At 38.7% G+C, this 15,324-nt stretch overlaps 1 protein-coding gene across 1 annotated transcript in view; it reads right to left on the bottom strand.

Annotated features, from left to right (window-relative positions):
- The window catches only part of LOC141438054 (cytochrome b5-like), a 42,350-nt gene that overhangs the window by 16,284 nt on the left and 10,742 nt on the right, over positions 1-15,324 (bottom strand). The window contains exons 2-3 of the mRNA XM_074101745.1: positions 11,361-11,449; positions 5,820-5,930 (exon numbers count right to left, since the gene is read on the bottom strand). Coding sequence (XP_073957846.1) covers positions 5,820-5,930; positions 11,361-11,449 — 200 coding nt within the window. The remainder of the gene's footprint in view (positions 1-5,819; positions 5,931-11,360; positions 11,450-15,324) is intronic.

Genomic DNA, 15,324 nt, shown 5'->3' with positions numbered 1-15,324 from the left:
TTAAATTATTTAGGGGCTTTGCACAAACATGTCTAAGAATCAACGCGTAAAAAAAAAAAACGAATCTTTAAAACTAAGTATGTAATGTACCTATCTTCCGCTTTGGGTCATATAACCCAACACGTTCTCACAGTTAGTCTCGCAATGATTTTCATTAAGAGAATCCGAAGTAACTATGATTCTTGCGCATGATGAGTTAAACCATCACCTCTGTGTGAGATTTGACAGAAGGTAGAAGACCCATTTGTTGTTGGAATGTGTTCGGACGGAACTCAGTGAGAAGAAGAGTACTTGGACCATTGGGCCAGGCCAATTGTTGGCCAACAGCCAACGTCTGACAAAGCCATTTGCATATCCCACTTCTTTGATATGTCCCTTGTGTAGGGAAATGAGCTAGCACCCATGAAGCTGACAAGATCACCAGGAGTGTTCAAAGCCTGAACAAAAATAAGAAAAAGAAGTAACTGACTTTTTCTGTGAAAAACTTTGAAAAGAAAAGGGCCACGATTCAGTTCGACAGATATCACATAGGTTGATAGCATGAAAACTGTAGCTAGCTTTTCATTCAATCGATAACTAACGAAGGGGAAACCCGCCTCGTGTTACGCTGTCATTTCATCACTTAGTTCCAAGCCCATAGTTCGTATAATTACATTTTACCTACGTGTTATGGGACATATTTAATTAAAAACACCTTCAGCAGTTATTGATTCTTTAAGACGCTTGTTACAGTCACCAGTGCAGCGTTAGCCGATAAGCAAATGAAGCTTAGGGCATCACGTCTTGGAGGGCACCATCATAAACACAATAGGTAAAAGGCTGGTTACGGATGGGGGGGGGGGGACACAGGCGTGGATTGCTTAGGGCATCAAATTGTCTTAATCCGGCACTAAGTCGCCGAAGATATTCCGGGCCAAGGTGACACACAGATTCCGAAATACCTGAAGGCTACCGTTCACCTAAACTACGTATTTAACGAGAAAAAAAAGTTTTATATAGGAGGTATTGTCAAAAAACTGCTTTTAAGCGCCATATTTTGAACATACCGGCACGAGAGTCGAAGAGGGCAAATTGTAATCTACAAAATTACTCATTTAGGTACAAACCATCCGAAAAACTACCAAATCATCGAATAATAGCCAATAGTTTGGTATACTTATCGTTAAATTTCTAATCAATTAGCGCTATAATGTAACGAAGTTATCGGCTCAAGTCAGCCATTCAATTAAATCATCAATTAAACAAGCGTAGAAGGAGTTTGACATAAATCCGTTCGTTGACCATCGGTCGAGGCCGACCAATCAGAGGCACAGATTGGTGTCAACGTAATTTCGTGTCAAGTTAGCGGACAAGAGGTGCGTGCGTGAGCGTCAATTCTGACATGATAAGCGACGTAAAGATTTATCGTTAAAGTGTGTGAAGGGTACGATTACCACCTAATTTTTACCTTTTAGGTATCAAAATAGTTTCTAGTCCTAAACTAAATCGATCTAAACCAACAATTTTTAATGAGTAGGCGATTTTTTTTCTGGACTTGTACCAAATTTCAAGTTCATCCGACCGCATAATATTGACATGGAAATACCGACCCTGTTTTTCATAAACACAGCCATAGAAACTGACATGAGCTTCTATGGGTGTGTAGATGAAAAACAGGGTCGGTATTTCCACGTCGGTATTATGCGGTCGGATGAACTTGAAATTTGGTAGAAGTCCAGAAAAAAAACCATGTGTCGGTATTATCCGAGCCGGTAAAGAGTGTCACCTGTCAAAACGATCGAGTCAAAGACACATAAATTCTTTTTTAATGTTTTTTATTCTGGACTATGGAACAACCCGTAACCGACCGGACTGTCGTAATTTGGCGGTAAAGAAAACTCTTTCATTTTTTTAAATTAATAGATGCTACTTAAAAATCTGATATTTTTTTCTGTTAATTAGCAATGTAATATTCCTATCGATAAAAAAAGTATCAAGCGTTTCTAAAATGTGGCGTTATCTGGGAAAAGGGACCTTGTTGTCGGTATTGAGTTGTTGATATCCTCATTAATCTACATACATTTAGCTATCGAACCATGTGAGAAACATGCATGTAGCTTTAATAGATACTAAAAAAAAAAATGTTGAACCTCAAAAGCCAGAAAAGGTGATTATGAGAAAATTGAATTCAAACTTATACACCCAATAAAAGTACGTTGTTGTTGGAAGTTACATAGATAACATGCTATTTGAGGAGTAGATTGTACGGGCTTTTAGGTTTCAAGAACAAATTTGGAATTGTACAACTGTTTTCCTATAGTTTACCTTGCCAAAGTGCATAAATAAAAAAAAAGGTTGATTGATTTTTTACTTATTAGGAACACTAAATAGGAACTACTCCGTTTTGAATTAACGTTGTTTATTATATATATAAAAAATACTTTATCATAATTAAACAGTCAAAATCAACAAACGTTTATATTTAGTACGCTAAAACATAGCCAAATGAGATCAAATTAACTCAACAAATCTTAAAGAAAAGTAGTTTTTTCAGTCTCAAAATTCAAGTTAAAGCTATATATTTTCGAAAAGGGAAGTCGGTGGTAAAATATTTAGTAATATGAAGTGATATCATTTGAAAACGACTAATAACTTACGATTAATTTTAATAGTCGATTAGTTTTAATTTAACAACACTGTAGTATTAAAACTCTTACCAAAAACCTATAATTTTATCTCAACAAACACTAAATGATTAACATATTTGAAAAGGGACCTTAGTGTCGGACGTAAAATGTTTAGTGACATAGTTAAGAATAAGATCTAAAAACCGGCCAAGATAGGGTTCCGTAGCCATTACAAAAAAAAAACAAGTAATATTATGTGCGTTATAACACAATTAAAACACTTACTACAGTCTTAAAATCTATTACCAGAAAAAGAGCGTATCTTCAAGGTCCTTTTGTTGAGAAGCGCAGGTTTTCGGCAATAACACAAAAACGGTAAATCCGATCATGTTGAAATCAATTTTCGTTGAAAGTTTTAAGTATTTATTAAGCGTTACCTTTCCATATGTTTTGCATATTTTTTGGACAAACGGTTTACAAGATAGAGGGGGGGGGGACACAATTTTTGCTACTTTGGGAGCCATTACTTCCGGAAATCTTCACTTAATCAAAAAAAGTTTTTGAGAAACCTTACTATCTTTTCAAAAGAGCTGTCGAACTATGTGCCACACGTTGAAGTTTTTTTTTTTTCAATTTCTGTTACGTGTATGGCTATGGAGTGCCCCCCTCTAAATATTTATTTTTGTAATTTAACTACAAAACTAAATAGCGGCTTTGACAAGACATCTGTACTCCAAATTTCATTGAAAATATACATCTTGTAGTTTTCGAGTAAAATGCCTGTGACATACGGACGGACGGACAAGCAGACGGACTTGACGAAACTATAAGGGTTCCGTTTTTGCTATTTTGGCTCCAGAACCATAAAAAATGCTACTCGCTGCGCGCTCGCCTCGCTTTCAACTCGCCCGCAAATCGCTAGTGTGATAAGGCCTTAACTGGCTACCGCTTAATGGTGGCCAGTTATTAATGATTTACCTTACTCTAAACGCATTTTATGATGATTCTGATTGACTTTTTTTACGCGCCGAAAAGCACCGCACTGGGCCTGCGTGGGAACTACTACCCAAGCCCTCTCACTCTGAAAGGAGGCCTGTGCCCAGCAGTGGGACGTATATAGGCTGGGATGATGATGATGATGATGATGATGACGCGCCGACAAAGTACCGACGTCCGAGACGTCTTCCAAACCTATCAGTTTCCGAGCGCACAGAAAGCATTAATAAGCGGCACCGACAATAAGGTCCCTTTCTTGGTAGACTTTAAGGGATGTTTTAAATCATAAAAAAACGATTTAAAAACTTGTGTCTCTGTCAAATTAGAATTTAGACCCTGCTTATTAATATAAAGTAAAAATAGAAAAAAAATTTTTTTCGACATTTTATTTTAAACGCTTTTATATCGGAAACTAGAACCGACAACAAGGTCCCTTTTCCCAGATAACGCCACAAATTTTGATCCATTCCCCATTGTCACCTAATATTAAGTTAAAGGAAGTTTTAAACCGAACTGGGTACGGGAAATCTTAGACAATTAGCACTAGGAACCTTTTTTTTCTAATATTTTAACGAGACTTAAACACATTGGGCATCTTAGACGATCTTCTATCATCATTGAGTGAATCCTTAAATGGATAATGAAATGGCTGCAGCTTATGAAGGTAAGCAATGTGTTGCTTGGTTGAAACTTAAGTATATGATGTCCTATTAGAGTGCACTATTTAAATTCCGTATAATTTTCTCGTGCAACTGGCAACACTGAAATGTGACAGCTGTCAATGTCATTGATTGTTCCGTTGGAGCGCTATAAAATGCGTTCGTTATTACGATAAAATTCTCGTAAGACAACGAATTTGCATTTTTTGTACGAAAAAGTGCACTCTATTTAGCGTTATAGCTAACTTATAATAGTAGATAGTAGTGTGCAGAGCAAAAACATGTGCATTTCGAGACAACAAACAGCGTAATTTGAATCAGCCAAACGTGAACGTATCATTAAATTAATGGGTAGATTAAATCGCTGTTAAAGAATTACCTTCTATTTTTTTCGTTAAATGAATCGTTAGGTAAATGAATGATGAAGACTATAGCTTGTAAGTTGTGAACACAGAACTAAAAATAAGAGGAATAGAAGTATTATCATTGTGTATTATTTTCCACAAACGATACCGCCATTTTTCGCTTTTCCCGCTACTTAAGTGCACTTTTTTCTGTATTCATGTCATGACTCAACTAAGTTACGGTAGCCAGTGAAATGTAATTGTTTTTGAAGCACCGATTTCTGCATTAATCCACTTTTTAAAATGGTATTTACCTGGCACCATTTTAAGTAATAAAACAAAAACCGTTTAATTTTAACCTCGCAAACCAGAGGCCTTATTGTCTAATAAACTCAGCGTCACAATCGTTTTCACCGCTTCTTTCTATTTCTATCACACAGTCTAGTCTAGGATGATGGTAGAAAAGAAGGTATTATGGTGAATGCGTTTGCGAGCGCCTTAGCATTAAGCCACATTCACATTTATCTGTCGTGTTGTGTTGTGATGCTCTCTGCCTTTCTCTCTCTCCATAGCTTGTGATGCGAAACAACACAAGCCGTCGCAACACACTTCAGATAAATGTGCACGCAACCATATAAAATGTGTGAAACCAATACCGTTCTGATACGTCACGACACACACGACAGACTTAGCCTTAGACTTAGCAATCATAAGGTCGCGGGTGAGCAAAGAAATTCTTTTAGTTCATTGACAACAAGACAGATAAATGTCAATGCCGCTTTAGACAATACGGCCTCAAGTTAATTAACTAGCGGCGCGACCCAATTTCGCGCGGGTGTAACTCTCGGAAAAGTGAGATAAAAAATGTGTAGATACCGCCGTTGATTACAGACTTCATTTCCACCTCTTTATTTTCAAAGCTACACCCGTGCTAAGCCGGGGCGGGTCGCTAGTTTCCATATAAGCGTCTCGAGCTCTCAGCTAGCATGACATTTCTATTCCTCTCATCAGAGACCTTATTGTCAAACACACTTGGAATCGCAAACGTTTTCACCACTTCTTTCCGTCACACGGCATAAGATAAGAAGAGGTTAGAAAGAGGGGGTAATTGCGATCGCGAACGTCAGCGCGTTAGACAATACGGCCACAGTTCTGTTTGTGACGGTTAGTGTGTTGAATGCCGCCGTCTCTGCTAGTTCTACGCGAGCACGCACTTGCCCTGCTCCTGCGGCTGGTCGTTGTTCCAGTCAGGCGCGTACGCACCCTTGGTGGGCGTGCGGTCCGCCTCCACGAGCTCGCCGATCTTGTATTTCTTCATCAACGATCTGTGGGGTAAAAGCGCCACGTTATTGGGGCAAATTCGGCTTACTTACTAAATTAGGTATAGGGGTTGCTACGAAATTAGAAAATCGAAGTTATCGTACCGTCCCTCTCACTCTCGTATTAAATAATATAGGCGTGAACGGGACGGCAAGTACGAAGTTCGAATTTTGCACTCATAGTGTAGGACCAGATGTAGTGAATAATCCTTTTCACGTATTTTCCCGAAGACACTCTTATTTGTCATGCTGGTCCAGACAGCCTCAGTACCCGTCAAGACAATGTAGGGTAATTGGGTACCTAAATCCGGATTAAAAAATTCAAAACAGTCAGATCGTCAAACCGATCCGAATCCCTTCTCGGCTTTTTACAACACAAATCTCATCGCCTCTGATGAGTTACTGACTCCGATCAATCATTGAAGCGAGCGGCCTGCGTGCGATCACTCGATCAGGGAACCAGTATTCACTTCGATTTCGTTCAATCACAACGAATCGGATACGATCGGAATCGGGCGGATCGGGTCGGGTCGGATCGGACGGAACACTAATTTTTAACGTGATACAACACTGGAAAATAAAACGAGAGGAAAAATATTCAATACCTCTTGAAAAATAGGTAAGATATTAGCGAATAAAGTTGGTTGGTTTGGTTTTTTAGAAAAATATGGCTCTGTCCATTGGAGGACAATTTTGCCAGTGTCTAGTAGGTTTTGCCGTTGTACGGTAAAAAAAAATCTAGAAAACGAAATATGAGAGGTAATGGTGGATGAGCGATGACAGCGCGAATCCAAGCACTCGCGAATAAAGTTGTTATTCCGTCTCTCTGAACAAAAATGAAATTTAGTATACGTCATTTACGTCAATTAAAGTCCATGACTGATAAATATCGCTATCCGATTAACAATTTCAAAACGTCCTTAATCTAAGATATTTAAATTTGTTTTTACAACACGGTTTTTCTAACAATAAAGATTCTTGCATTTCATTTTCTCTATTCAAAAGATGTCACGGCAGTACCGCTGTACAGAAAACTAATGAATTATAATTAAACTAGGTATAGCTTCGCCTACTCAACTATAGTACTTAATAGATAAAATTATAGATACACGTGCCTGTATAACCAGATACGAGTGGCCTCCAGTGTTGCCACCTTGCCCAAAGAAAGTTGCTAAACATACGGTAAAAAGTAGCTAGTTTCGCAAAAAATACCGTTAAAAGTTGCCAAAAGTGGCCAAACAAAAAAAAAGGCAACATGGGATATAAGTATTAAATATATTGACCCGGATAACTCACGTCTTAAATCGAGTTTAGCTCGACATGTTTCGGGCTAATCCGTAGCCCTTCGTCTTCGAGCGATGTTGTTAGTGTTGTGTGCTACCCTACATTTGACAGTTGTAATGATGATGAAAACGCGGGTAGTTGTGTGCCGGTGTCAGTTTCGTCGGGTAGTCGCGCGAGCAGTGCGCGTGTTGCAGCAGCCGCTGAGTCGCGTTGCTCCGAAGACGAAGGGCTTAGCCCGAAACATGTCGAGCTAAACTCGATTTAAGACGTGAGTTATCCGGGTCAATATATTTAATATGAGTGAGTCTTACGGTAGTTTCATGTTCAAAATGGGATATAACTCTTTAGTTTTTATATTTCTTTCGCTTACATTATTATTTACGGGAAAATGTATTCAAAATCGATGTCATCTTGTGATGTCGAATGTGAGTAGTTATCCGGGTCAATATATTTAATATGAGTGAGTCTTACGGTAGTTTCATGTTCAAAATGGGATATAACTCTTTAGTTTTTATATTTCTTTCGCTTACATTATTATTTACGGGAAAATGTATTCAAAATCGATGACATCTTGTGATGTTGAAGGTCCGGTTTCTTAATTTTTTTCGGGTTTCTTAGTTTTTCCTATTTACTTCTTGAAGGATATTCGTTTCGTTTTACATTAGAAATTAAATTGATTGAAACGGTGGTCACTTACTTGTTGTAAGTACCATCAGCCAAATAAGTGGTCTACCAATTTTTAAACAAGTGTCGCTTATTTAAGTCGAACTTTCAAGTTGACAGACACGTCTATTGACATTATTGTTTTATGACATGCAAACGATTTTCAACTTTAGGGTGGTAGACCACATGTTTGGCTGATGGTACTGAAGGGATTAGGCTGTATACCGCTGGCAGGTGGTAAAACTGACCGCCTGGCAGGCTAGATTGGCTTTATTATATATAATGGTAGTTTTTTTTAATATTGTATGATTCTAAAATTTGACTTTAAAAGACGATTGACAGCGGTATACATACATGAGCGGCTGGACCTATCTCTGTAATCTAATTATAAGATCTAAAATAAAAGCAGAATACTGAACAAATATCCACTTTATTTAAACTGAGTTTAAAGTCACGCGCGTAGATCCCCATTACCTAAGCTCTTACCAAGTTACAGTCCCCACAATACCTACCTAGAAAGTGCGGCTAAAAAATTTGGCCACAATTTTTTTTGTAGCCAACTATTTCATAAATGTGGTTAGATCTAGCTAAAAATTGGCTAAAGTGGCAACACTGATGGCCTCTGACCGACGCCAGTCCGCATACCAAGTATGGTGTCGCAACAAAATGGAGAAACACGTTGCTGAATAGGAGGAAAATGCAACGCGCACACAAATTGCCGCTTCAGATAAATATATATTGCGCAGATCTATTCTTGGATCGTAATTTCATACAATTGTGAATACAAAGTCGCACGTCCATGCGTTGCGTTTAGTTTGCAGCGTGCATGCTTTGCTGACCCGTAGCCGTGGTGGCCTAGTGGTTTGACCTATCGCCTCTCAAGCAGAGGGTCGTGGGTTCAACCCCGGCTCGCACCTCTGAGTTTTCCGAAATTCATGTGCGGAATTACATTTGAAATTTACCACGAGCTTTGCGGTGAAGGAAAACATCGTGAGGAAACCTGCACAAACCTGCGAAGCAATTCAATGGTGCGTGTGAAGTTCCCAATCCGCACTGGCCCGCGTGGAACTACGGCCCAAGCCCTCTTGTTCTGAGAGGAGCCTGTGCCCAGCAGTGGGACGTATATAGGCTGGATGATGATGATGATGATGATGCTTTGCTGAGTGCGGGCCGTCGCGACGACAGCAGGGCTAATATGAAACTCGAAGTTCGTGTCGTGCGGTCCCTCTGACACTTATACTATTTAATACGAGAGCGACAGGGATGATACGACACGAACTTCGAGTTTGAAGTTTCGTAGTAGCCCACTTGTACCCTTAGTGTAAGTTTTCGGGTACAAAATAAGTCTCGATCGCGTTCGCGTTAAAATCTCATTTTGTATGGAAACGCGAACATCGCAAACGTTCCGCTAGAGGCGCTATTCGTGTTTGCATACAAATTGAGAATATTAACGAAAATTACACTAAGGGTACAGTGCCCTTAGTGTAAGTTTTCGGGTACAAAATACGTCTCGATCGCGTTCGCGTTAAAATCTCAATTTGTATGGAAACACGAACAGCGCCTCTAGCGGAACGTTTGCGATGTTCGTGTTTCCATACAAATTGAGATTTTAACGCGAACGCGATCGAGACTTATTTTGTAACCGAAAACTTACACTAATGGCACTGGGCTACTATGAAACTCGAAACTCGAAGTTCGTGTCGTGCGGTCCCTCTGACACTTATACTATATAATACAAGAGCAAGAGGGATGGTACACGAACTTCGACTTTCGAGTTTCGTAGTAGCCCTGCCGCTTGCCGCGATCACAAATTCAATATAGTAATAAATACTATTTAATCGATTGAAAAATATATATTAATTATTACTATAGACTTCAAGTTCCAGCCAAGCACCAGCAGACGTTCCTGCGCTCCGACTTCTGGCCGGAGGATGTGGTTTTCCGTCGTTTTTAGAGTAGCGACGAAGATACGTCCAAAAACCCCTAATTGTTTTATTTTTGTATGTCTTTTTATGTTTTTTGTATATTTTCAATTTTACAGCGCATTGGTTTTTATTTTAACTGTAATGCTGCAATGTTTTAGTGACAAATAAATAAATTAATTAATATGCTTTTCTCCAATAATGCGAGGTAATAAATGAAAATTATTAAAATATCAAAATTAAAGTTGCCCTTATACTTTCGCTCGATATTAACGAAAATTTTCACTTTCAAGTTGAATATTTCGCAAACAAATTACTGAATTGTCTGAGCAAACCCCTAATGGTTTTAAAAGACCTATCCAACGATACCCCACACTATAGGGTTGGATGAAAAAAAAAATCACCCCCACTTCACATCTATGGGAGGTACCTTCACTAAAAAAATTTTTTATTGTACCATTTTTTCGGCATAGTTTACATATATATCCGTGCAAAATTACAGCTTTCTAGCATTGATAGTCCTTGAGTAAAGCCGCGGACGGACGGACAGACAGACAGACAGACTGACATGGCGAAACTATAAGGTTTCCGTTTTTGCCATTTTGGCTCCGGAACCCTAAAAACGATACAGTAATGAAATTTCATACATTGATTGGCGTTTTGTTTTTATTATTTGTGGCAGTCTATAAAGAAGATCTTCGCGTTCACGTACTATGTTTTCGACAGTTAGGCGGACCTTTGGCAAAGATTACATTTAATAATGTAGGCAGGTACAGCCGGTACCTTACAGCTAACCTATCGTACTCATAGTGACGGATGTTTACGTCAATCGGAATGTAATTCGTGACGAAAGCGACGGATGGGACTTTAAATTATAAACCTTTAAACTCTTACTTGGAAGTTCGCATTTCTACTGCTATTTGTGACCTGTATTTTTTGGACACGTATTAAGAGCTTTTATACCTGCTGAGAAGGCAACGTTGCATTTTTGTTAGTTTTCTCGATTATAAAACTGTAAAACTGTTCTTAACATAAAAGTTAATGTGTCTACTACAATAATTATAATAATTATTCGTGATAGACTTTTATTTTGTTTAAAAACAGTTAATAAACATTTGTTCGTAGAAGAGTACTAAGGTGTGACGTCACACGGAAAGTTAACCGGTTATAACAATGTATTTTTTTTGTCAAAAGAAAACAAACCGATAATTTTTTGAAAATAAAAAAACAAAGCCGTGGTGGCCTAGTGGTTTGACCTATCACCTCTCAAGCAGAGGGTCGTGGGTTCAAACCCCGGCTCGCACCTCGTGAGTTTTTCGAAATTCATGTGCGGAGTTACATTAGTAATTTACCACGAGCTTTGCGGTGAACGAAAACATCGTGAGGAAACCTGCACAAACCTGCGAAGCAATTCAATGGTGCGTGTGAAGTTCCCAATCCACACTGGGCCCGCGTGGGAACTATGGCCCAAGCCCTCTTGTTCTGAGAGGAGGCCTGTGCCCAGCAGTGCGACGTATATAGGCTGGGATGATGATGATGATGAAGAAAAACAAAGCGTCTCGGTTACCTGGCATCAGAGCTGTGGCTGACATCCTCAAAGGGCTCGGTGGCATCCTTGCCGGCCTGTTCCAGGAGCACCTCCTCCCCGCCCGGATGCTGCAGACAAACAAACCAACATTTAAAAAAACATACTTAACAATCAGCCTTTTTTTCTAATACAAGATCTTGCAGATATAGTGAATAATAGTTTTCTATCGTATTTTACCGGAAAAGTTCATATTTTATCGTGCTCTCTCATATACCTCTCTCAAATGACATTTGACACTAAATAATAAATTTCCATGTTAATGGAAATGAAAAAGGTGTGAAAATGTCACTCATTTTTAGGGTTCCGTAGCCAAAATGGCAAAAACGGATCGTCTGTCTATCCGTCTGTCCGTCCGCGGCTTTCCTCAGGGACAATCAACGCTAGAAAGCTGTAATTTTGTAGGAATATATATGTTAAACTATGCCGACAAAATGGTACAATAAAAAATTCAAAATAATAAATGTTTTTTGGAGTACCTCCCATAGACGTAAAGGGGGGGGTGTTTTTTTTTTTCTCATCCAATCTTGTAGTGTGGATCGTTGGATAGGTCTTTTAAATTAAAACCTTTAGGGGGTTGCTAAAACGATTTTTCGATTCAGTGATTTGTTTGCCTAAAATCTAAACCAGTGGGTGAAAAATTAAAAAAAAAATCAGGATGGTAGTAAATATGTCAAACTTACAAGGAAAACTATAACGGTTAAGTTTTCCTGAGAAGTATTAGTAGTTTAAGAGTAAATAGAAGCCTACGGTATAAAATATACCTAAACTTGGAATATTCCGTACAAAAAACAAAATATTACTATTTTTTCGTAATGGCTACGGAACCCTATTTCGGGCGTGTCCGACACGCTCTTGGCCGGTTTTTATAATAATTGATTGACACTTCAGGTGCCGTCGCATTCTGACTGATATTCGACTTTTCCAGATGGAAACACGTTATGCACTATATCTGTAACGTTTTATGTATTTGAAATAATTATGTGTGTGAGGAAAAAGATATGTGATTTTCCCATTAACATCGATAAGCCAAACGCTACTAGAAACTGTAGAAACACAGGGAAGCTAAGTTCCATAATATCTTTAAAAACAAAAGTCGCTTGTGTGAAATTACCTATGGTTTATAAGTAGTAAAATAAATTTTAATAATACTACCGATTAAAGTTTGTTACAAGGTAAGTGTAAACATAACATGGTCCCCGATAACGTCGAGCGTCGCGTTTGTGATTGGTCAACGCATTCACTGCCACCGACGCACATATGCGTTTTTTTATGGTATAGGGGGAAAACGAGCAGGCGGAACGCCTAATGGTAAGCGATTACCATCGCCCATGGACACCTGCAATGCCAGAAGAGTCACAAGTGCGTTGCCGGCCTTTAAGGTAGGAGTATGCTCTTTTCTTGAAAACTTGAAGGTCATATCGGTCCGGGAATACCGCAGGCGATAGTTCATTCCAGAGTTTTGCTGTGCGAGGCAGGAAATTTCTGGAAAAACGCACAGTAGAGGACCGCCAACCGTCTAAATGGTGAGGACGGAAGTGTTGTCGCGTAGGTCGGTGGCGAAAGGATGCGGCAGGGATCAACCCGAATAACTCCTCGGAGCACTCCCCGTTGTACATGCGATAGAGGATGCACAGTGAAGCTACATCTCTACGCAGGTTTTCGAAACTTCGCCCAGCGCTGCTGTCATAATTATTCATACAGTTTGAACGCATATGTGCGTCGGTGGCACCTGTACAAGTCAGGTGGCAGCGAATGCTTCAAAGATCAAAATACTAAAGCCGACGATATTTCGCCTGCAGGAAACCCGCATTGGTGTAAAATTGTCACACAATATTATCCACAAACTAAGTTATGTGTATTTAAGTAATGGTGTACTCTAAGATGCCACGTTTGCCTGCGTTATTTAAAGTAAACATTGATTCTGTACACAAAACCGTGAAGGTTACACCTAAGCTTTGACAATCGCAATAATTTGGACTGTTTTTAGAATATCTCTTTCTGATTGTTGTACAGTCACCAGCACCAATATCTGACACGACTATTTCTAGGGCCGGAAGGATGTGTCAGATATATTTGCACGCTTCGCTGTGGCAGATATTAATGCTGGTGACTGTACTTATATTCCTCATTAACACTCATTATCAAGGAGCGGAATTTCTCATAGCAAAAATCAAACATCAAAGGGATTGAACACAAGTTTTATCGACTACTCCAGTTATCGATGTTATCGAATCGACTCTCCGCTTGTTATCGCCTTTCAACATAATTCTGTAACATTTGACCTCTTTGATAAGCGACTTTCATCTCCATATTAAAATAGAATAAATCGCGCCAACGTCACATATTATGACTTGAGTTTTTCTAAGTCATTCCCGTGTTATTAAAATGGTTAATCCTTAAAGAACAACGATTAACAAATGGATTAAAAAAAATCCCTTACTTATTTACAATGAAGATTCTTCAACGATATACTGCTCTAAATGTAAAGTTAATTTGAAGCAGCTCAAGCTCTTTATATTTTAATTGTAACTAACTTAAAAGGTGCTATTTTAAAAGTACCCACTATTTTCTGTTTTATTAATTTCTGAAATATTTATCGATAGTCGATAAAACCTATGTTCAATTCCTTTGACGTTTGATTTTTGCAATGAGAAATTCCGCTCCTTGCTCTGTACAGTATACCTAACTGGATTCTTGGCCTTCGCGCAGTTCAAAGAACTGTTAGATAACGTTGATTGCTTGCATGCTATTTATAATTAAGACGCTGCAGCGCCGGTTGGCTAGTAAAACTATTCAATTAAGACCCGTATTAAGCAATGATATTCTATGTGCAACTAGTGTTGAGAAAAAGAAATACATTCGCAGGCAAACCGTTATATCCAACAGTTGGATGCAAATTCCCGGCACTTATCTCCCATATCTGTTACATAAAATATGTCTTAGAGTACCTCGTCCTAATACGCGACTCATAAAGCTGTTTCATGTCCCGTTTACTCGTAGAAGATATGCTTCCAATGCATTTATACGTAGAGCTTGTAAAACCTACAATAATTCATTTTCGGAATTAGATATATTCAACCTTTCTCTTAACAGGTTTAAAGCTGCCCTGTTAAGACATTAGTTTCGTTTTGTTCATCTAAATTATTGTTTAATAGGTCATTTATATTCTTTGTACGTGTTACTCTACTGTATAATTTAATAGTGGCATATTTACTGGTCTATGTTTCGTTTAAGTCTTATTTTCTAAGTTTTTTTTCTATATTGTACCGTTTTTTGCCCAAATAAACATTAAACACTTACTTAATTCCCATGTGAATTCCCAAATAGTATATCGTGGTCTTCACTAAAAACAACCGTGCCAAAATTCATGTCATGTCAAGATTAAACCAAGCCGGTAGACATTTCGAGATTGTTATATTATAATCCACGCGTCCACCTATACTACGTATAATATTATAAATGCGAAAGTGTGTGTGTTTGTATGTTTGTCCGTCTTTCTCGTCGAAACGGAGCGACGGATCGACGTGATTTTTGGCATAGAGATAGTTTATGGGCCAGAGAGTGACATTAGCAATTTTTCATCGCGGAAAAATGCACAGTTCCCGAGCGATAACCGAATTCCACGCGGGCGAGGCCGCGGGCAAAAGCTAGTTGTGAATAATTCAAATCTTCACAGAATAAAGTATAACTTGGACCGCCTACGTCGTTGTTTTTAAAGTCAAATAAAGGTCATTGCTTATTCATTATGTTCTACAGGAAAAAAAAGTTTTTATCTCTCTCGATTTACTACACATATTACATTGTAAAAGAATAGACAACCCAGGGTCAAAAGTCTCGCTCTATCGGAAATGACGTAAGCTCCAGACGCCCTAGGGTCGTTCTCTCTCCCCTCTTGGCTGGCACGTGCACAGTATATTAGATACCCCCATTTAGTATGGGGAGA

This window comes from Choristoneura fumiferana, chromosome Z (genome assembly GCF_025370935.1).
Source record: "Choristoneura fumiferana chromosome Z, NRCan_CFum_1, whole genome shotgun sequence".
Lineage (NCBI taxonomy): Eukaryota > Metazoa > Arthropoda > Insecta > Lepidoptera > Tortricidae > Choristoneura > Choristoneura fumiferana.
The sequence above is the reverse complement of the archived record's forward strand: the minus strand, read 5'-3'. Positions and strand labels throughout refer to the sequence as shown.